This window comes from Ceratina calcarata, unplaced genomic scaffold (assembly GCF_001652005.2).
Source record: "Ceratina calcarata isolate Rehan_Ccalc_2016 unplaced genomic scaffold, ASM165200v1 scaffold39.2, whole genome shotgun sequence".
NCBI lineage: Eukaryota > Metazoa > Arthropoda > Insecta > Hymenoptera > Apidae > Ceratina > Ceratina calcarata.
This window is the reverse complement of record NW_017162322.1, coordinates 887096-910555: the sequence shown is the minus strand read 5'-3', so window position 1 is coordinate 910555 and position 23460 is coordinate 887096. Positions and strand designations below refer to the sequence as shown.

Here is a 23460-nt window from a genome sequence, read left to right as displayed (position 1 = left end):
TTCCTGACTGCGAAACTCGCCTACCCGTCGAAATGCATTCTTCCTGCTACGGGATTGTATCGGTCGTCATTAATTCGTGAAGCGGCCTGCGCTCGAAAGTTTAATATTATCGATTCGTTCTTATTAAAGGAACGCGATATCTAAATAAATAATAAAACGTGAAAATATTTTGTGAGACAAGAACGGGTTGAGATGATGAATATTCTTCTTTGCTGGATTTTCCTACAGCGATTTAGAGATTCAAATTGAAACAAATGTCGCTGAAGAAACGCTGCAATCTTCCCTGTATCCATTAGTCAATTACTTAAGGTATTCAACGATACTAAAAAATGATCAAGTCGTTCGTTTAATCCATCGAACACCAGTCGATAAGAGCAATTGTTCGGCGTACAACGCTTTAGCTGTTACAGAAATCTCTCAGTGATGCTTTTCAATCAGTTTGAAGAGCGCGAGTGATACAGTTGGAGCCCGATAGATCGGCTTTAAATCCGCGCGTCTTATTCCGTTTTATGCAAGAGAGGCCCTCGACGCAAGATTCCAGATGACTGGATAGCCTTCGGGCAACGACTCTTTTATCGCCCCGGCTTTTTCATCAGAATTACAAACAATCGGCCCCCCGAGTATGCTTTTTAATCCGTCCCAATAAAACAATCGAGAGCCTTCTCGACTCCCTCTTCTCCGCTCTTCTGCCTTCTCACTGTTACGTCTTCGGAGTCAGTCGAGTTAGGAGAGATCGTCACCCTCTGAACGTCCACCCTATTCGCTTCAACCCTCTTTGTGCGCCGACACTGGCGTTCCTTCGCTTCTTCCTCTTTGCTCTCGGGTCTGCTCGACTTTCGTCACTTTTTAAAACAATCGAGCCTCGTAAACAACGTCATTCCCAGCTCTTTGTTTCGGACGCTATCTCGCTGGACAATTATTTTTTATCATCCAGCAATATTCCTCACGAAACTCGATCTCTCGTATTTATAAACAAACTGTCATGTTCAATTGTAATATTCGAAAAAAATTTATGAAACCTCAACTATTGCAAAATTCATAGTATATATTTCAGAGTATATTTTGATGAAATCGTTCACTGACTACTTTTTATCGACTTATTCTATGCACTAAAATCGCTGTCAATTATAAATGACAATGGGTAAGAGGAAGATGGGAGCCGAGGAACAAGGCAGCGATATTTTATTCCACGATTTACAATACATTTCCATACAAGGATAAAGAATCGGTTAAGAAGAAGCTCCTGAAGTTTCCGAAATTTCCGAGAGGAGTATTTGGACTTGACAGACGAGGCTTCTTCTGACGCTACTTGGCAGGCTCCCGCGATTTCGTCCCCGCAATCCATTTCGCCGGTGGAAGCTTTCCAGTCCCGCCCTTCTCTTCCTTCCTTCCTTCCTTCCTTCCTCCGTCCTCCCTGGTAGATACCTGCCCGTAAAAAGCCACGGGGAATCCTATAAAGCTCGAAAGAGTAGGATGCCGGCTGGCTGGCTGGCTGCGGAAGCTCTTAGCATGTCGGCGTCTGTTAGAATCCGCCGGACGGCAAATGGGCTCTGACGATTTAAGAGGGTCCGGCAATCAACCGGCGAACGCAATTATTTGTTGTTGCGTACGTGCTAAAGGAAAAGTTGCTCCGCGGGGGGCGGGGAAACTATATATCAACGAATTTATACCTCGAAACTCGATTTAGATCTGTTTAAAAGATACAATTGAATTATACACATGAAAGTTTTACCTCCGACAACTTCCCTTATACTTTTTATTACTGGTTCACGCCGTGCATTCTGTATTTATTCGACATATAATATTCCTATTCAATCTTGAGACGGAGAGACATGTTGAACTGGATAGAGACTTTTATTAAAAGTTTGTTGGAAACGAATATTTTCATTGACACGTGCGGGCGAACTATTCGGAATTAATATCTTCGAACCCGTTCGGTACGTAATTTCAGTGCGCGGCGACGGAAGTCGGGACGAGGGGGAACGATAATGGCGGTTATGGGGCGCCTCGGAGATCCTACTTTGGAGTGACGAAAACGCACGGAGACGCGAGGACGCTCGGCGAATACCAAACTCCGTCCTCCGTCCCTAAAGAGTCGCTTGGTAAACCGCTTTTGATCCTTCACGGCGAGGACGCGAAAAATAAGAAACGATTTCTCGTCGTTTACCGGGTAGATGGCTGGCATCCGTTCACGTGCCGCGCTAATGCCGCTGCGAGCGTGGAAGTTTAATGATACGTTGACTAATAGCATCGACACTGTATTGTCATTACGCGCGGATTAATGGCCACGCCGAAAAGGATGTGCGGCGATATAAATTCAAATTGTGATTATTTCGCACGCCGGTAGTTCGATTATACAAAAATCTATGCGCTATTCAAATTAAGTATAAATTGCAAATCAGAGTACAACGTTCTCTGTTTACAGACTTTAATTAAACAATGAAAGGGGTCTCTTGTGTGTATGATTGTTCATTTAGTAACAAAATATACAAGAATAATTTCATATTATTTCATCATTGCCATGTAAACTGACATATACACATTAATTTAATATAAACAAATCGAAATTCTGTACATTGAGTGTATATGTACATTTCTGTATTTTGTACACTAAAGGGTAGTTCCTATTGATCCAGTTTATATTTGATTTCCCTGTAATTTTCCGTACAAAAGAGAGGAACTTTCGGCCATGAACGTAATTTCGCAAACGGCAAAGACACGAGGGGAAACTCTGACGACGACTCGAAGAGCAGACCAGAGGCGGGTCGAGTAGGGTTGTGGGTGGATGGCTGAATGGTGAGCAAGGCGCCAGGAGAACAACAAACCGCCACGAGACCGTGATGGCTGACGCTCCTCTCTAATGGCACCACTCAAGATGCAATATCGCGGCATGAATATTATATAGCACCGACTGATCTCTATAGAACAGTGGATAGTGGATTGGCACGGTAAGCTCGTTACGAAAATGTCCCCGATTGAAGCTACGGATATCTTTATCGAGATCTTTAAAGTACATCCTAAAACGGAAAAAGCGGAAAAGCCTCCTCTTTAAGTGACCTTCGGATTTATTGCCGTCCGACTTACGGTTCCAGAAATATCGTCGTGTAAAGACGAGTGTAATTTTTTGGGCAGCTGCTGTTCTTGTCCTCCTCGCACAATGACCCACTCATCGGTCTAGACAGCCAATATAACTAGGCCACTGTGTCAGTGATATTAAATGCTGACTTTTGTCGTCTTTACTTCCTCTATTAATTTATGATCGCTTAATCTGCTGCTGTGGCCATGGGTATTTCATATTCCATGGGTATTCATGATTTTTAATGATATTATTATTAATTTAATGATGAAGTTTATTTTGTATTTAATATTTCCATCATTAGCCTTAAATATCTTTTTCGGTTGAATTAATATAATCGGAAAAGGTATTAATTAACGATCGTCAATATTCGTCAACCGTTTGATTTTATTAAAACGAATTAAAATTAATAGTAACTACAGTTTTTATCCGAGCATTTTTCCACTTTGGTACAACGTAGGTATTTGTTTTCACAAATCCTGGGACAGTAAAAATGAGGCATAGGATTCAAAGTCGGGGATTTATTTTAAACGCGATATAAATTTCGTTAAGTAACTTAATATTCCCCGTGCCAGGACGTAAAAACACGCAAACGAGCGTCGAAATTATTTCACCCGTATTTTTCGCCGAGTAACTATAACGCGCGGGGGGTGCGATAAAACTTTGTCCTAGCCCGCGACCGTTGTATAAACGATCATGAAAACTGCATCGGGTATATAATGTACGAATGCACATACCCACGGCGATGGTGGAACTGAGTGGATACGTGTACGTCTATCTGACGCACGCTGGGGCAATTTAAAATTGTTTGCGTTGTAAACGTGCGAGCCGCGCGTAGATTTTACCTCGGAGCGTGTATTTTGCATTTGGCAAGTTAACGACGCCCGGTTGCGTGGAAACGTGCGCAATTTTATATTTTATGCCGAACGCTAAATTCACTGTCGATGTAAGCGAAAAAAAAAGTGTATCTATTTACCCGTCGATCCTCGCGCCTGCTCGTTAATGTTTCACACGGTTCTGACTCGGCTCGCCTTTCTGACTGCACCTGTGACACTCGACGTCAGGCATGAAATTTTCTAAACGTAAAACGTTCTCGTTACGGAAACAGAAATCAAGACATTTCGGCAACATCACTGAAAGACACTTGGTGATTATGCGTTTAATTAATTGCGAACTTTTTCAACCATGCAAACCGGATCCCGGCAAGTGCGCAAGTATGTTGGAATTTCCGTGCGGGTTTTCGTAAAACATATAATTTTCGGGCCCCCGTAAACTCGCGGCGTTAATAAATTAGCCGGGGCGCACTCGATTCCAGCAGGGAACTCCCGCGAACTCTCTCCGCGATCGTGAATCACGTTAATAATTAATTGAATGCGTTGTACACGTACATACGTCCCGTCGTCGCGACTGCGAGACGCGCGTGTCTGCCGGGCGTGGATTTCATCGCGGGCTCATCTCGAGCGTGTAACGCGTTACACGTGCGTTACAGCGTGACGCGAATGCGTCCGCAGCGCGCGCGAGCCCGGGTGTACGCGAAGGCTTTTGAAAATTCGAATTAGCCGGACCCGGTGACAGGTGCGTCATCCGGGGGTAATTTAAAACGTGCGGGCCGCGCCGCTGCGCCGTGAAATATCTTCTGATCCGTGCGACCGGTAAATCTCTTTCAAACTGAATTACACCAATTTTTCGTCGGCCGATTCTTACGTTTCAATTATTTCATTTATTCGTCGAGCACGACTCAATCGATTCCGCGTCGAAAATAAATGATAAAATACAGATTAATCTGTGTAACGGAACAAAACACAGCTCGCTTCTAGTTCCATACGCAGTTTTGCTTGAATAGAAGTTCCTATCGTTTACATCTGTCGATTCCCATTGCTGCGGGCGTTCGATTCAATTCAATTCAGAGTTATAGACGAACGGACAGGCGTCTCTGTATCAACAAATAACCGGACGAGGCGTACGCCGAAATCTCAATACGGCTCGCCGTCCGATGCTAACCGGAATGCGAGCTCTTTAAGTAAAAGTTCCAGCGATCTGGCATCAAAGAGGTGGTCCGTCGCGTCGGGCCTTTTAAACAGCAACGTTTGAGAAATGGACGCGCCGGGTTTCCGTTGCCTGACACATGCCAGCCCAGCCAATTTTTGAGAGTGCACCTTCAAATAATCATAGCACTCGCGGCTAAGTGAAGTCCCTGGTACGTATGCGGAAACGCGCTTTATGCGCCTCTATACCGAGGCATTAGATTCTTGACATGGAAACGCGGGCGCACAGCGGCTGAATGGAGAGAAATATTTTTTACACTCCACTTTGACGTTCGATAACTATGTATGCATTGTGCGGGTCCATTTATATCAATTTTTTCAAATGAATCTTTAAGGACCTCGAGACAATCGTGAACATTCGCCTCTTTTTGTGACGCGGAATTCTTCTCGCGATCCCAGACGAGGAAAGTGGTGAATTTTTTTCATAATTTGCGAGCATCCTCGGTTTATACAGAATAGCCTCCGCGGAGCTCTGTTCTCGCCTCATTAACTGCGAATCAGCGGAACATAATACCCGGCCAAAAAAAAGCGTCCGTGAGAGGAACAAAGCGACGAGATCGAGGAAGGGTGCGTCGGTAGATGAGGAAAAAAAAGAAGCAGGCGGAACAAGGTGCGAGAGACAGGAGGGGAAAAAAAGGAGAGAGAATTTCGGGACACGGAGTTATCAGGTGGGTACGTGGAAGAGGTAATAGCCTGTGAAGGGAGAAGAGGCAGGAAGATTGTAAAATCGATGAGGTTCTTTCGCGCTCAGCGCGAGTCAGGGAAGCTGACGTCTCCCCAACCCTTTCGCCTGATTCTTTTTTTTTTTCGGAACGCGTCGAACGTCACGGTGCCGCGAATTACCCGGTTTTTCCGTCGACTCGGCTTAGAACACGACAAATTCCCTCGTCACCTTAGCCCGGGTCTCGAGGAAAACCCGCGGGAAGCTATTTCGCGCTTTAAGCGAGCTGTCTGCAGTAAGTATAAACTCCGCGGGCTCAAAGGTGCTCGAGGCGCCTTCGAAACTCGACGAGTTGGAGTTGCATTCCCACGTTTCACCCTGCGAGTGCCCGACAATCGTTGGCCCGCGCCATTCGCCCCGGTGCTCGCGCTCCGGGATTCGGAAGTTTGCGTTTCTTCGAAACGGCCCTCTCTTTGTTTTTACTGCTCTTCTTTCCTCGCCGCCACGCTCTCAATGGGAACATTTCTCCTCCTCCCCCTAAAAACTACCGTCAATTCAATGGTAGATTTTTGGCTGCGAGAGACCGATGCGATGAATTCCTGATAAAAAGGTACCGAGCCGAAATCAAATGAATGAACAAGTTTTTTCGACCTCGCGTAATTAATAATTTGTTCATTCGCATGTATTTTTTTTAGAGGATCTAGAAACAAAGAAGAGTCAGTTGATTATCTCCGAGCCGGATGCATGGAATAATCAAAGATTTCGAATCTGTTCGAGGATGCAGCGAACGGCTTTCGATCCGTCGCAGCTGCTCTTTGTTTCGTCATTGTCACTTCTGTCCGCTCTCTTTTTCACTCTGTCATTGTCCCAGTTCGTGGCTAGTTCAATAACAGGGTGAACAATCCGTAACAAGTTTCCCGTAATGATAATTAAGGAGACACGATACCCAGCAAACTTTGTTCTTTTGAATTATGCTCGACGCACACATTTCCACCGTCCTTTGAATTATGCCCGGCACATACATTTTCATCGTTTTTATTTGCCGTGTTCGGAATTAATTAAAATCCGGGCCCGGAAGACTAATCGCGAATAATTTTAAAGAAATTACAGTTAAGGGTTCGCCGATTAAACAATGAGGGTTTAATTTTCATTGCGCAGAATTCGTTTTATTTTATTCTTTCGGTGCGGCAAGAGAAATATTTCTCCTGGAATTGTATACTTAACAATAATCCTTTAATAACAATGGGGGGTACCTCGTATACCGCGGCGAACGATAATGTGGTTATATTATTCCGGCAGGTTTTCATTCCACTCGTTCACCGTGTTATCTCAGCAGATATTTCCTTAAACTGGAGTAGGTCTCCCGCCAATCCCGGATTCAGAATATTCAAACAAAATTTATAATATACCGAATAGGTAGGGAATTCTCGAGTCGAAGAAAATTCGATGCCATTGTTTAATTAAATTTTTCACAAAGATCCATGAACGCGTGACTGTGGAACTCTCGCTGGGTATGAAATTTTATATTCGTATCGATTCGTGTTTCATAGACGCGGATCGAGGATCGACTGCCGGCCGTGGTTATAATAAATTTACCGTATATACTCGTCTGCGCGCTAGGCCGGTTAGGTGCAGCGATATTCATATTTATTTATGAGGAATGTACCCGCGACCCTATTGATTTTTCGACGTTGCGCCGCGCCGCGCCGTCGGCCTCGTTATACGAGCGCGCCGCCACCCTTTCAGCCCTTTCACGCGATCCCACCGGGTCGAACAAAGCACCCGGACCGTAGGCAGAGGTCCAAAACGGCGATGATCGATCCCTCTGCCGCGTGAACATGATTCAAATACGGAATTAGTAAAACCGCGTCCAGGGAATTGCGCCCCGCCATAAAATAAATTCATTTCCGCTCCTTGAACCTGTCATCGCGTACCTGTTGAGTGACGAGTTTTAAAACATGTGACGATCAATCTGCGTATCTTGATATATATATGTATAGATAAGAATTTCGTTTATCTTTTGAAACATGTGCATTTCCTTTGTATCCATTCAGACATTATATTAATGCATGCATTACACAGTCTAATAATAATAAATTAAACGCAACATGAGGAAAGTACTTATACATATAATCGCGTTTAACAAACAGAATTATCTCAATGAAACGAAATTTCATTTCAATGAAGTGAATAACGAAATCATAAAATAAGCTGATGTCGCATAGACTAACGTAGAATTAAATTCTGTTTCAGGTATGCCCATAGTCCACTGCACTTACGTGAGGTACAGCAGCCTGGAGGACGTGAGATCGCAGGAGCTGGGACTGCCACAGTTAGAGTTCACTCCCACCGTCGTATCGAAAATAAGGTAAGAGTTGAAGAACCTTCCCTGTTATTATTAGTCGATCGCGAGCGCGTCTATTATAGAGAGACCAGCTTTGCTCTGTCGCGTCGATGCACTTTTTTATTGCCGCTAAATCGACCCTTTCGCTTGTTTATATATACACTCTCCATGGATAAGTAACCGTGTTTTTTTTTTCGCGCACGCATGACGTGCCCCTTCTGCAACGCGATATCATTTTCTTTGTGCATGAGACTCATTGGAAGACGTATTATCCTAGATATTATCTAGAACAACGTTTTAATAATAGTCATTCCTGCAGTAATAGGTAACGAGGGTGGGTGATCAGAATTCAATTGGGAGAAAATGTTTGAATATAAAAGGATGTGCACAGAGAAATGTATTGTAGATAGCAGCCGGCTGATGAAGGGATTAAATAGATTTAATTAAATGTAAATTAAAAGAGGCCGCTCTTCAGAACGTGACATTTAATTAGAAAGTGGCAGACCTGAATTCGAGATTAGCGCAACGAATTCGGAATTCGAGTCTCGGGCTCCGACGGTGGCCCCTCCTTTTTTTAATCTCGCTGCACCTTTAATCGTCTAATTACCCGCGCTAAATTACAAGACGTCGCCTCTAATTAGGTAATAATCAACCAGCGAGTAACGTTTCAAGTGATTTGCTGACTGATTAGCATCTTTTTTATTATTACCATTCTCTTTAAAAAGAGAAGATGGAAGAACCTGTAATTGCGGCCGTGTGTAGAATCTTGGACCCGAAATTGAAAAAATATTCACTGTTGGTTTGATGATAAAAATCAGACACCTGATACTCGCGTTATTCACGGTGGAGCTGGCAAATTAGCTGCCGGATAGGAATTAAACGCGGACAGCAGTTTAACGCGATAATTAATTCGAAATCAGCGGAACCGTTCGCAGATTAGCAGACAGAACCCACTTTCGGTCGTCCTCTGCACCAGTTTGTCCTTCCGTCAACCCGTTCATCCCACCCACCCCCGCTTGACTTTCCCGCCGCGTCGCGTCGTCGCATCGCGTACTCACCACAGATAAACGCGAATACTTCATAAGCTCGTAATCCTGAAACAAAACGCCGGCCAAGAACAAAAGGAACTGTTCCCCTCGCGTTTCGAGACCCCCGTGTTTCCGCTTCCCGACTCGCTCCGAGCCCTCTCGATTCGCGTTGGCAACGATCTTGAGGGGCTTGCCTCTTTTTCTTAGCCTGAATCTGTCGTTTTAAGCGGGTCTTAACTATTGTGACTCGTCCAGCCAGTCGGATATGAAAAGTCACTTCTTCTTGGCACCGGTATCGCCCTTCCTTTTATCTGTCGCGCGCGGTTACGTTCTTGCGAAAAAATAAACGGGCGTTCGAAACGCGCTCGTGGATGTTTCATTTTCAAGCTGATTTCAAGACGCTTTCATTGATTAGAAATTTATTAGTCTTTCAACATACCTTCTATCTATGATAAAATATTTACTCGCAATGAAAAAGAATCAAATTGATGAACGAGATATCGAGTCAGTCGGCCCGCGTTTCGCACAATGGAAGATGAATACACCGCGAGCCATTTTATTCAGCTTTTCCCTGGTCTCTCTGTTACCTTTCCCCCGCGTCCGGTATTTAGGGTGGATGTTTACTTTGGAAATTTCGACGAAAAGACGTATCACCGTGAGAAATTTAGCGGGATTTCCCAGCGGCAGAACCAATTTCCAACGATTCAGTTACGAAAGCAAACAGGAAACGAATATTACGTATCGTAAATCATTATCAGAAAACGCGATCGGCCTTTCGAGTCCGCCAGCGATGTAGCAAAAATAAAATCCGGCTGGAAAATCCTATTTTCTCGGATCGGAGCGGACGTCGAGCACCGTCGTCGCTGGTAACGAAATTGCGAAACGGTATTCGGGATACACGGTACTCAATTTTCAGTGAGGTATAATATTCTTTTCAAGACAGTAACCAATGCTTATGGTTTCCACAAATACATTGGTATATCACGTTTCTTCCTTTGCACGTATTCTATAATTTATTGAAATATCATAATTCTTCTATAAATTTGAATATATGTTTTATTCCGATCGCGTATCTCTTAGTTTCCGACACATAGATTGAAATATCTCATGAACGGCGCGCATAAAGCTAAACGCAGTTTAAGCCGATCCGGATCGATATTATTACACCGCATTAACGGCTCGATCACTGTAACGGTTACAGCCCCATAAAGTCTTGGCAAGCTCTGGCGATGATACATCTTGTAATCTCTTTTCCTCGAGGAACAACGGAGTTCCTCCCGCGGCCGCGGGCCATAATCTATTTCTCCGCTGCATTTCTGCGCCACTATCTTCCCCCGGCCCCCGCTTCCCATCCTGGCTTCGTCGTCCTCGCTCGCCGACTTGTACGCCGCGCAGCTAAACCCGTCGCCGTGTCTTTATCCTCTCGAGGGGTGGTTTATTCTCACTGGGTTAAAACCCGGGGAAAAATAGCGGCGAGCGAAACATTGGTTACGTTCGCGTACATCCAGGAGCTTTTAAAATCAACGGTAAATATCTCGCGAAGGTTAATCGAGACGTCTGCATCGTTCGAGAAATACATTCTGCGATGAAAATGTAATTGGAACGTTTAAAAAACATTTCATGCAAATGGTAATGAGATAGAGTTTTAATCGTGTGGTTGGAATTGAAAAATTTCGATATCATGAAAGAATTATTTTTTCTACCCTCGTTCGTGGAACTTCCCTCCCATTCCTTCGGTCGTGAAACGACACGGCAATGGGCGAGAGAAATCGGTATTAAGGGATGAAAGGATTTCGTTTCGACGTATTTTGCCTGTAATCCGTGCAGCCACCCCTTCGACTTACCTCCCTTCTTCTTCTTCTTCTTCTTTCACTGTTTCCCCCTCGCGGTCGAAAGCTGAGAAGTTTTCGAGTTTCTATGAGCTTGCACTTCTTTCCCTAGCGCGGGGATCAAGCACGATTTTCGGCTACAAAGATTGGGAATCGCGCTTTATTTCATCCCCCGTAGGACCATTGTGCCGTCACGAAACCCTCGAATAATCCTGGAATAATGTAACCCGTCTTTCTCCGAACGGATCCCACGTTCTCTACAAGTTGACAATTTTTCCGGTGAATGAACAGGATATTACCCGACTAGAAATGTTTCATTATATTATTCTGAATTCTAAAGTCGATACGTGTTCTAAAAATTTAATATAAGAATTATATCATAATCGTGATTTTTCTTAATTGAATGCATAAGAATAATTATAAATATTCCTGATTTTTATTTCTGCTGAAACTAATTGGTAATCGCGATGCAAACGTTTCTTTGCACCTTTCAACGATTTCTGTCATCCCGTAATTGTCCGTCCGCGACTCGTCGATCCCGTTTCACATTTTCGCGGCTGCCGGTGACATTTCACACAAGAATATTCGATCGCGCGCTACCCGCTTGTTATTACAAGCCTGACTCCCGCTGCTAAGGGCTCGAGCCGGCCACGGCTATAAATTACTTTTCCAACGAGACGAAGTCGACCGCAGACCCGTCAATAATTCATCGCGGGTACCCGGTTCCACCCCGAAAATCCTTTCACGTAGAGATTTGGGGTAGAGGGTTGCCCAGTCTGTATGTTGCACCGGCCCGGGAGAAATATTTAATTTACCGCAAGACCGACAGAAATATTACAGGGGTGGAAGTTTTTATCACCAGTTCCTATAAATCCTCCTGGCAAATTTTTGCAACGTGAAACCCGAGCTCAAAATATTCGTATTAGCGAACGCTGTTTAAAATGTTTCATACATAAAATAAAATTCGTTCTATGTAAATAATAAAACAGCAAATTAGAAAGGATAGGAGTAGAGAGAAAAATTGCAAGAAGTTTTTCAGCCAACCACAGACTCGAGCAGAAACCATGCTCCAAGTTCGAGCGTTCCCAACGATTAGTAATCGCGGTGAAGAATTGACGTTAAGTTTCTTCGTCGGGGTACACGTCTTCGTAATGGCGAGAGCACATATTTCAGAGCGAGCCTCGTTTATCCTTTTACTGCTCTTCCCACCTTTCCTTTTAACCACTCTTCGCACATGTACAGATGAGCGGATACACGGATGTTGCGTGCAATGCTTCACAAAACGTTCCTTCACCGCAAGTGCATCTCCGAATATTTATCTTTCGTTTCATGAAGCTCGCTTCCTCCGCTTACGAAACAATTATTACAAATAACTTGTAATTATCATTTTTAATTACTGAACTACAGATTTTGCGTATTTATATAAAAATTGCATGTGCAAAAAACGTAAATAATGCAAGCGGGAAAAAATAGTTTCCTTTCTTCTGTGTACGTGATCGAAAAATGTTTGAAACTGGCGGACAGTTTATCAGTGAACTTTGTGACTCGTAAAACCGATTTATTAAATCGATCCTGTCAGTAGTATAGCCTGGTATAAGTCAGACGTCCGGGGGAACGATTCGAACCGCGCGCGATTTCGCAGTAAATTTCCGGCGAGAACGGTGTTTCCCCGCTAAAAATTTTACAACGATTCGTTTACAACCGCGGCAGTGCGACCGTAAAGTTAGGAGATCGTAATGTCTAACACGCGATTACGGTTTTACAGCCGGTAGATACACAGCTGATGGACGCTAAGCTCGCTCGCGCGGATAGTGAAATAATACACATCAGGTTAAAAGATAATTCAACAAATGTAAAATTGAATGTCTTCGTGATAATGAAGTTTGTGTCTAAAATGAAAATTTGTGTTTAAAATGACGTAAAATTGAAATATGATATAGACAGAAATGGTAAGAATGGGGAAAGCACGATAAATTAATTTAATCTGATACTTCAGGCAATGTATTATGATCAGAATTAAATATTTATTTCGTATATTGATAAAGTACTAATTTATTCGAGTAAAAACTTTTACCCCAGTTAATCCAACAAATGTATATTAATTTAATGTACGTAAAAGGGTTGATACTTAAGGTTTAATTTTATTTATTACCTCGGGGATTGAATTTCTCGTAGCAAATAGAAAAATCCGGCTAACCTTGTATATTCAGTACGGTTCGATCATGTTTTTCCGATTGATGCAAGTCAAGTGCATCGATTTAAGCACCCTCGACTGTTTGCATTTTAATATCGCGACCGAGGAGTTGCATCACTGCCGACGCCGCCGTCGACGTCGTCGTCGTCGTCGTCGTCGTTGTCGATGCAACAGGTGACACGATTCGAAATTGTCAACATTTCGTCCTATCCGACGATAAAATCGGATCGTAGCTCACGCGGTACGCCCTTCTGTTATACGGGAGTCTCAGACAGTTTCTGAAATCGCCCGGTGACAATTGGACGCGCTTTAACGTTGACACGCATCCGAATAACACATTTGCATATCTCGACGTTCCTATCCTATCTCTTTTTAACAGATTGAAATGAATTCAGATGGAATTACATTTTGCCAGTAGAACAATAAGCGATTTTTGCATCAAAATCTACAATCGCTGTTGAGAGATGAAGAGAAGTCTAATATTCTATCAGTCATTTGATAGACGGGAACATTTGTCTGCTTTTAAATGAAGACCATCCAATCTCGTTGAGAAAACCAACACCACAACCACTTAACAACTTTCACCGAGAAACGATTCGTCTTTATTACCAGTATCTCAGTTCTCGGAGGCCGTACACGCGGTAGATCTCCCGGCCTGTTCATCCATTTTACAAGTCGGCCAGGGCCAAGCATCCCCCATGTCCCGGCAGATAAGATTCTCCTGGAGAATTTATCGCGGCCCGGCTCGCTCGCTCATTTTCGCTGAAGCAGTCGGGAGCTTATCGGTTCCGCCGTTGGAAAGTTGGAAGATTCATCGGGCAGAAGAAATTTCGTCTGTCCGCCGCGCGTGTGCGAAACCGGACCCGATCCACATCGCGCGCAACCGATTTATCAGGCGCCGGATTTTCGACCGGCTTCGAATTCTGCGGGCCATCCTTCTATTTCCACGTAGCATACCCTCTACATTTGTTCTGTGCCGCAACCGTACTCGTACCACGATTTTCTATCTAAATATAGGTTGCTCAGGTGCCTTCTGATTTTAGAATACACGTCTGTGTAATTCAAGAGTAAATCGAACTCAAAGGAATTCATTCTATACGATGTAGCATGCGAACGTATTTTTAATACTCTAATACTCAATTATATTAGCCATCGTCTTCTTTAAACGACGTATAAGAGGATGATAATAAGAAAATAGAATTGCAGTCAGTTGTCCAAATAAATTCGCACGGATTTCGGTGAAAAGCGTTTCGCGCGACGTGAATTACGGAAAGGAATGAAACGTCGGCGAGGCGGGACGGGCGGGGCTGGAATCCGATAAACTTCGTTTCGGTGCGATACACATATGCAATTTCGTATTTGCAATCCAGTCAGAGCGCGTCACGCTAGCCAAAATCGATTTCCGACCGATTCATCTAACGGTTACGGTATATTTTTTTTCCCCTTCTCCTCTATCTCTCCTGTTTCCTCCAGTTCCGTTGATTCGATCCCGGAGCCCACCCACAGTTCGCCTTCTCCCTTTACGTTTCACGTCAGATGACAGCCAATTTTTATTCCAGTGATTGCATTTGCAATTCCCATGCGAAACTCTCCCTCCGTTTCCGGTCGCACTTTTCGCTCGACGCCCTCGCTGATCCCTTTCCCGATTCTTTCGAATAGCTTTCACCTTTCCCCGAGCGGGATCGCGAATATTTCTCGAGCACCGATACGTCGCTTTTCCTACCGATCGATTATTGCGTGAAACCTGGTGCACGCCGTGCGATATTCCCGTCCATCGGACAAAAGAATTTAATTAAAAACCGTACGCAGAAACGGTCTTAGCACGGAAAACAGGGAAAAGGTATCGCCTCCCGTTCAAATCATTTATTTTCGTTCTGAAAGCTAGCCGAACTTAGCGGAAAATTTCATTGGTCTTTTGCTCCAACGTCGCGTTTGTTCGACACGACCCTATTTATAACTAATTGTGCCGACCCTCTTCTCGACTGGATCCTGGCTGACTTATTTAGCATCCATTCTACGCAAAACAAGGCGCGTTCGTGTTCCCGGTCTTAAAAAGGAGTCGAGAGGGAGAGATGGGAAATTCCATGAAAGCGAGGTGCAGCTCCTGAAAACATGATTCCAGTTCCTTAAGAAGCAATTAATTCCGTCCCCGAAGGTACGATAAAGGACAAGAATAAGGGGCAGGGAGGCTGCGCGGGAAGGCAGACATTTAAATTAAGTGGCTTCCTTCGAAATTAGATCAGGGAGAATGTTCTCCCGTTGTGTCCCGTTCCTTTGCGGCCACCCAGTAATTCGTTCGCCACCGCGGCTTCCGGTATAAAATTTACAAGAACCCGCCGATTTATCGGCGCCGACGGTATGGTAAACATACCCCTAAATTCAGCTGTTTCAAAAACAACCGTGTAATGTCTTAAGGATGTATTGGCTATATAGTCAATCCCAAAAGTTTATGCACTTTAGAAACGCATTTTTTAAAAAGAAATCAGACGTCGGAAGAACATTGCTAATAATAAACAACAAAAAAAAATTTTCGATTTTTCCGAGATTTTTCCAAGGGGTACCCCTTCAATTTCTTCCAAATTTTCGTTTTTGGCCAATAACTCCTAAACCGTTGGAGATACGGGAAAATTGCATAAAACCTTTCTTGTACAGGACGACGAGATCTATAATTTCCATGTAAAATTTTTTCACTAGCGTTAATAGTTAACAAGTTATTAACGAAAAACGAAAAAACAGTTTTTTGCAAATAACTCGTTAACTATTGACGGTAGCGGAAAAATTTTACATGGAAATTATAGGTCTCGTCGTCCTCTACAAGGAAGGTCTGATGCAATTTTCCCGTATCTCCAAGGTTTTAGGAGTTATTGAGCAAAAACGAATTTTTTTGCCAGAAGTTCGCCGTTTCGACGCTGGGATGGTCGGATTTTGTCAACATCAATAAAATGCCAAATAATCATACGTAACTCGTTAAATATCGAAATTAGAAGAAAAACAACTTCTATTTAAAGCATTTTTTGAAATTTTGAAACAAAAATTTTTCGTCAGCGTCAATACGTTTTTCTAAGGTACATAAACTTTTGGGATTAACTGTATAGCCAATACATCCTTAAGGTTATATGAACCCTTACATAAAAACAATGAGAAAGCATTGAAATCTTAACAATTACTAGATATTACATTAATAAAACATTGTACAAAATTTTTAAAATTTTGCGGCCCTATATATGTCACATAAATACTTCAATACACACTCGTCTTCCTTGGGAAAGCCAGCAGTAGAACTTGTGTCGTACCCGATAAGTACACGAGTAATAAAAGAGCGCATCGGCCAACTCCGAAATTCGAAGTGCTTGAAATGAAAAAAAAAAAACCGCAAACTAGGAAGCACTCGCGTCTCCGACTAGGCCGTCGCGTCTGTATGTTTCATATTTCGATGCTCTCGACCGGGCTGCTCGTCCGGGCTTAACCTAATTCCTGAGCGAAGCGGAGAAGTAGAACTCGAAATCCCCGATCGCAACTCGGCCACAAAGTCATCGATACCTGCCGGGGTTTCTACTGTCAGGGAAGTCGAAACCGACCAATACGGTATCGCACTGTAGGGAGTTAGCTGCTCGTTTCAAAGTTGTAACGCGGAAAAAAAAAGAAATATGTTGAATCTGGCTCGAGTGCTTCTCATAATGCGAATCGGCGGGGAAGGGTTGGGGAGGCGAGGGTTGCTCCGAAGAGCGGAAAAAGGAGAGAACAACAGCGAGTGAAACGGAAGGCAGCTGACAGACGCAGGTACGCGGTTTATTTGCAGCGTTCCGCGTCGTTAGGACTCACGTTTTGACACACACACACACACACACACATACACAGCGGAGTGCATCGTCAGGAATCACGCTCGTTCTCGCGTTGTACGCGGCTGGGGAATGTACGCGACGCTGCTATTGCCGATGTTCCCTTGAATGGGCTGATACAAAGGGAAGAGACCTCGCCGTATGACGTGTAGCCGACTGGATACGCGCAACCGCCCTATTCGTGTATCGTCCGGTGATAACTCAATTATTGGGTAGATAGTGGTTTCCCAAACTTGACGATGAGCACATTAGAAATTCTTAAATTTACACTTTAAGCTTTTGGCAAAAATGGAAATTTTGTAATGTCGATTAAGAAATTCAAATTATTTTACGTTTGATGCTTTATACGTTTTTTATTGATAAATAAATATACTGGCATGTTTAAGGATAGGTTAATAGAACGTGTGGATTTTATGATTCATAGACATGTTCCTGACGATTACTGATCACATAAACTTAACCTTAATAATAGTATTAACGCCTAGGAGTAACCTAATTAATAATAGTCTTTAGCCGCATAGAGGCCTCGCTCCCTCTGGTCGTTCTCCTTCATTACACGCGGAGGGTTCCCGAAGGCTCTTTGTTTTCATTGGCTGAATGTGGGAACCTACTTACCCGAAAAGTTATTACTTAATTCACGTCTACTAGTAAAACTTCACAGTCTGGTTACTGTGAAATTATACTCAAAACCGTAGCCCTAATTATTGAGAATTAATGAGTGTTTGTATAAAACGAATGTCAATTTTCTCGTATCTTTTAAAACTTTGAAGCATTCGCTTTTTTGAAACTGAAATGTTTTATCAATGTGTTTGCTATTTATATTATTATACTAAAGATTTATTCATACGAGATACAAAATTGTATCTATATAACATTTTTATAGGTAAAAATAAAAAATATGGTGCACATGAGTCATTGTATACAATTCGATAAAAGATTTGGCCTAGTCTCTCGAAACTGTCAGGCGTGGAGAAATTGGAGTTATAGTACATATATATTAATGTGATTGTCGTTTAGAACACTTGGGACTGGTATAAATTGCCGGTGGAAAGTCTGCCGTTTACGGCAGTTCGCGAAACTGTGAAAGGCGAGCTTCCTGAAACGACTCTACAAACAAGCACTCCGAATCTTTCCACGATACCCCTCACCCTCGCCCAGGGCACTAAACGTTTCTCAGAGCTAAACGAAAATTCTTCTTGAAAATTTCCACTATTTTCCCGGAATTTTATTTTAGTAGTCGTAAATTTTACAAGCTCAGGAGTTCTTGAATTATATGACGAAAAATTCTGTCTCCCCTTATCACTGAGCTCCATGATAATGGATCGGAATTTTATTTCCGAATCAGGTATTTCGTAAATTGATAGCAGTGGTTCCACGTTTGTTCGTTAAATAGGGTTTAAAATGGTTCTGGAACTTGGTTGACGTTTCTATCAGAGTTTACATTCAAATAGGTAACGTCAAAGTTGCACGGTGGCTTTGATAAAGTTTATCCAACCGCTGGACAGAGGAAGCTACCTAGCTACGTAGGCAGCGCGGGTCCTGGACTCGGTTCGAATTGCAGCTGACAACTGTGGACCGTCAGAAGGTTGTCGAGGTAATTGCTTCGCGTGACAAGTTATCGATTCACCGAATTCGCTGTACAACTCTCTATCTCGTTTCTAACAAGCATCCCCCGAATTAATTCTCGTTCAAGTTCGAAATATGTCCCGTCGATTTCACTGACTCCTCATTTATAGACTCTTTATTTCTCGAGACGAAACTAAATCCGAGTAAACATCGCGGAGGTTCGTCTTTATAAATCAAAGATATTTCTCAATCTCGCTTCCCGGAGTTAAGTTCGTCCAGCCAGCGGGCACGACGAGAGCGAAGCAAAAATGTCTGATAGAGTGCTGGACTTAGATTTATGAACAAAGTTCTCAGTCAGTGTCGCGACGATCCGCGCGCACGAGAGGGCGAGGGAGTCCGACGCAGGCTATCGGTTGATCAAGATTAATGACGATATCCCCGGGAGCCAAGTAATTTCAAGCATCGAGTCAAGTTGACGTCCGCCGCCTCTTGTTTTGCTTACGCTACATTTATTCGGGCATTAGTGATACGCGATTTAACTGGGGAAACCCTTGCACCCCGCGTTCAACCCCTTACTGATTTCCCTACTTTTACGTGATTTATTACGACATCATCATTGCCGGGAAGTCATGACGTTAAGTCGGGATGGAACGACGACGACGACGCTTCTTCCACCGGGAGCTTCGGTAAATAAACTGCCTTCGCGTGTACATCGCGGGAAATTGAGAAATAACCGAGCGAGAGTAACGCCCCGTCCTCAAATTATCTAATAAAACATTTTATCCTATCATTCGTCTGCGTAACAATTCAGTGCTGGTATTAAACGTTATCAGTGGACGATGAATAAAATAAAAATTGAAACGCGTATTCACTGAAGAATTGTTGTATCGCATGATTTCGCCAATCGTTTATGAAAATGTTCGATCCCGTCGTTCCGCTGGGCCAGATTTATTAGGTTTGCATATCGCGTATTTTGAAAATGACGGCAACACCGTTGGGGACGCGCTGTTTTACTGCATTAATGCGACGACACGAAGTTTTATTCGCGGCTTTTTTTGGCACAACGCGTTTCGTTACAGCTGCGGTAAATTTGTTATGTAAAACGCGGCCGGCGGGATTTGTGGATTTTACGGGAGAGCGTATTTCCATTGAAAGACGTGGAGATAAAAAAGAAAATGCATGTAAAAGTATGTATATGTTCGTCCAATTTGCAGCATTTTTCAATCTCGTTTTAATCAACGGTTATATCTGCAGATACGCGGCGCAGGGGCCGTTCTTTCGTTGTTGCCACGCAGGAGATCGTTGAAAAGCGGGCGCGACAGATTCGCAAATTATCTATTATGCCGGGAGTGTTAAAGTATTCAAAGCGGGACGGGTCGGTCTGGAACGGGAGAGGACATCTTGAAAGTTTCAAGGGGCACTGGAAGTTGGCTCGCTGAACGCCCCCGAGGATTTTAATGCCGCGTAAAATGATTATGTAGCTGCGAAAGTATGCGAGAGGGGACGATAATAATAATTAATACTTTAAAAGCTCGGCCGCAGGAAACTCGCCAGTTTCATCGGCTTAATTCCGACAATGTTTCGGAACGCTTAAAACACTCGAAACTTGAAGAACTCTCCAAGCTTAACGCAGTTTCGCGGATAATAATCATTGAAAATAATTTGCTTTGCTGAAACTTCCTCGGAGAAGACAAAACTTGTTTGATTAATACTAAAACCGTTTAGTCAATCCTGTTATTCGCGTGGAAGAGCAGATTTAATTACATACCAACAATTTAAATGATATATTCGTGTAATATAGTTATTGCAAAATTCTATCAGATGTAATCGTTTACTTGATAAAGCAGATTTGCTACCGTACTGAGTTGGACACATACAAATTTTATAGAAAATTAATTCTTTGATTTTTGGCACGCGTTGGAATTTTTAACCTAGACTGAGGAGTTATCGAAAGTCAAGAGGTTCTTGCCGACGATAGGTGTCTTTATCGCAAACTGTGAGACCGCCTGTTTCCCCTCTGTTGCTTTCACAGCTTCATCAAAGTTTGTTACTCAATTTCTCCGGATGCGAGCTTTAGACATCGAAGTTAAAAGCTGTTAGCCGTTAGGTCGAGAGTAATCGGGAACTTGCCCAGGTTTCATTCGAACCCGGACTAATTATCATCACGATAATTCACCCCTTTCGCGAGAACCAATCAAAGAGACGTTTCAGATATACTGCTTCATTACAATTTACTCTGATAATAAATATTTATTTGAATAATATCGATCAGACGTTATTTTATTATAATAGTTTGTTTAATGTTTATTTCAATAATATAGTACTTTTCTATTTCTCTCTGATCGTAATGTATCAAGTAATGAACGTGTTTATAACCATGGTGTAATAACATTGGGCTAGGATCGATGTAAGCTTCGTAATAATCGTGAGAGGGGCTCTTTGAACTTGAATTCCTAGACCAGTTCCCGAACTTCTGGAGCCTCGTCTAACTTTCTATCTCATTTACCACGAATCCGGTGGATGTGGCTCAATACCACAGAGAGCTTATACATAGTTACTCGATATCCCGAGCTACCGTGGATCCCGATCGCTCCTACTTTTACACGGTGTAACGTGCGGCATTGACTGTATTAATACACGTTCCCGTTATTGATGAAACTTTCAAATAAAACCCGAACCGACCCTCGATTCTATGAAACTGACTACGACCTGTTTTTTCAAAATTCTGCGAGCTTGTTATACGTCCAGTTTCAGATTTACGATCCATCTATGGATTTGTATATGAACTCGAGAATTTGTACACTGAATTGTTTTTAAGAATTTAAGTCAACGTGGTGTACGTTGAATGCAATTATTTTTTATTTTAATACTTCAGAATGCAATATTTATTTTTGTTTCAAATAAATTAATTGATTTATTACATGTGTATATTTAACTAAAATGTTTTAACATGGAACAGAGTGGGCAATTTAAAAATTGATGAAATAACAGGGGTTTTGTAAAATGTGAATTAATTCAAATATGACAAGGAAAGAAAAATATAGAGAACGGGTCGAGAGGCAATCAGATGCAGACGTTCTCGGAGATCAAATACGGTCTAATTGTAAGAGCCTCGAGCATAACCATTAGAACAAGTTTTCGAACCGAAGTTTCATTTACCCGAGCCGAGCGAATCGAAGAAGCCTATCTCGGAAAATAATTATCGAGGGGGAGCACCGCAGAGTAAAGTTTCCTTCCCAGAGAAACTTAAATCTGTCCGCGGCAGACACGCACCCGTAGTAACGGGAAACCTCGTTGTGTAACATCAAACGATGATAAATAAATTAAATTTTATGTTCCTGTTTATTACGCGTCGAGTAATCTCACTCCTGATCAGGTTACGCTTTACCTTCTATCTAGCGTTGTAAAGCGAGGAAACTGCGCTCTTAAAACTGATATAGCGAGCTTGTCTCTGAATTTTCAAGACGCTAGCTAGATGTAACGGAGTTACCTATACAGCCTTTATATAAAATAAAATTGTATTATAAACGTTTTAAATGAACATCTCAGTGAATTATTTAATTTAGTCGAAATCGTAATTAGAGACAATTGGAAGAAGCGTCGTTCAATGCCACTCGTACGTCGGCATGCTTCCAAATAACGTAAAACAGTCGTTCGATTCTCCATGGTTAATCGTCCATCGGTAAAATCTGGATGAAGTGACATCTTCAAAGGGCCGTGGACCATCGAAGGCGATCGAAAATCAGCTCGGACCGTGGCGAAACGCACGGGACTGCATGCCAGAGAAACGATCGGCAGGTACCAACGCTAATTGGCGAATCACGAGCAAATGAAATTGTCGTGAGCGTTTGATCTAATTAGGCTGGGGGCCTGCTGATGCGCCTGCGGCCCGGTAGAACCATAATTAAAGGCCAGACTCGAATTAACCGCGAGTCTACCCCCGGTTACGAGAGAGCAACGCTCTCTCCTAGTAACGTCACGTTCGATTTTCGACCATTGCGAATTTTGGCTAACCACCCTGGTCTCGCCGGCTGACCAGCCAGTATTTTAATTAAGACCACCGGATCGGATTATTTATTAACGATAACGATGAAATCTGTAAATTTATTATAATTTATTTTTCATGGAGATCGAAACCGTTCTAGCTCGTTTTTATAGTCAAAGTAAATTCCTCTGTTTTTCGTGGGATCCTTTTGTCTATAAATTATCGGAGATTATCTTAAGAAAATCGTGCAGAAATCACAAACTCGGAAGTAGTCCGATGATTTCACTGTTAATCCATTGAAACAACCCGAAAATGCTAAAACCAATTCGCTCGACTGAGACAGGTCGGAGGATCTCAAAATTCAACTTAGTTGTATTTGCAAGTCGACGTACGATCGCCGACGGCGTGCGAACCTCCAGAAATTGCAGTTAAAATGGGGGAAATCGATAGAATACGATCGCTGCTTCGAGTAAACGAACGGCGCCGACGGCAATCGTTGATAGAGGAGAAAAAAGGAGGCGATGGAAAAACAATCGGAAAACATAAATTTCGATGGGACGGTTCTCTCAGTTTCATTCAACGCGTGCGCTCGCCATTTCTCCGTTATTTATGCAAATGCCACCCCCGTCGGAATTTCCATTTTAATCGGCGCTGCGGCAGCGACACTAGGAAAAATTTACCGATTGCCTCCCCTTCGAATGGCCATCTAATCGTTGACAAAATATCCCCGCAATTGGCCGCTATCGAATTATCCGCGAACGATAAATTCCATCGACAAAAAATCGCTCCCCATTAACCGAATTGGTTCACGTTTTTCTCAAGCGCTTTTCAATTTGTTAATTATGATCCTTCCTGCAATATTGAAAAGTACAATGATAAATATGCAATTTTAA

The 23460-nt window shown here is 42.9% G+C and overlaps 1 protein-coding gene across 1 annotated transcript in view; it reads left to right on the top strand.

The window, feature by feature from the left end:
- The window catches only part of LOC108626241 (uncharacterized), a 113200-nt gene that overhangs the window by 44482 nt on the left and 45258 nt on the right, over positions 1–23460 (top strand). Inside the window, exon 3 of the mRNA XM_018026821.2 lies at positions 8036–8150. Within this exon, the coding sequence (XP_017882310.1) occupies positions 8036–8150 (115 nt within the window). The remainder of the gene's footprint in view (positions 1–8035; positions 8151–23460) is intronic.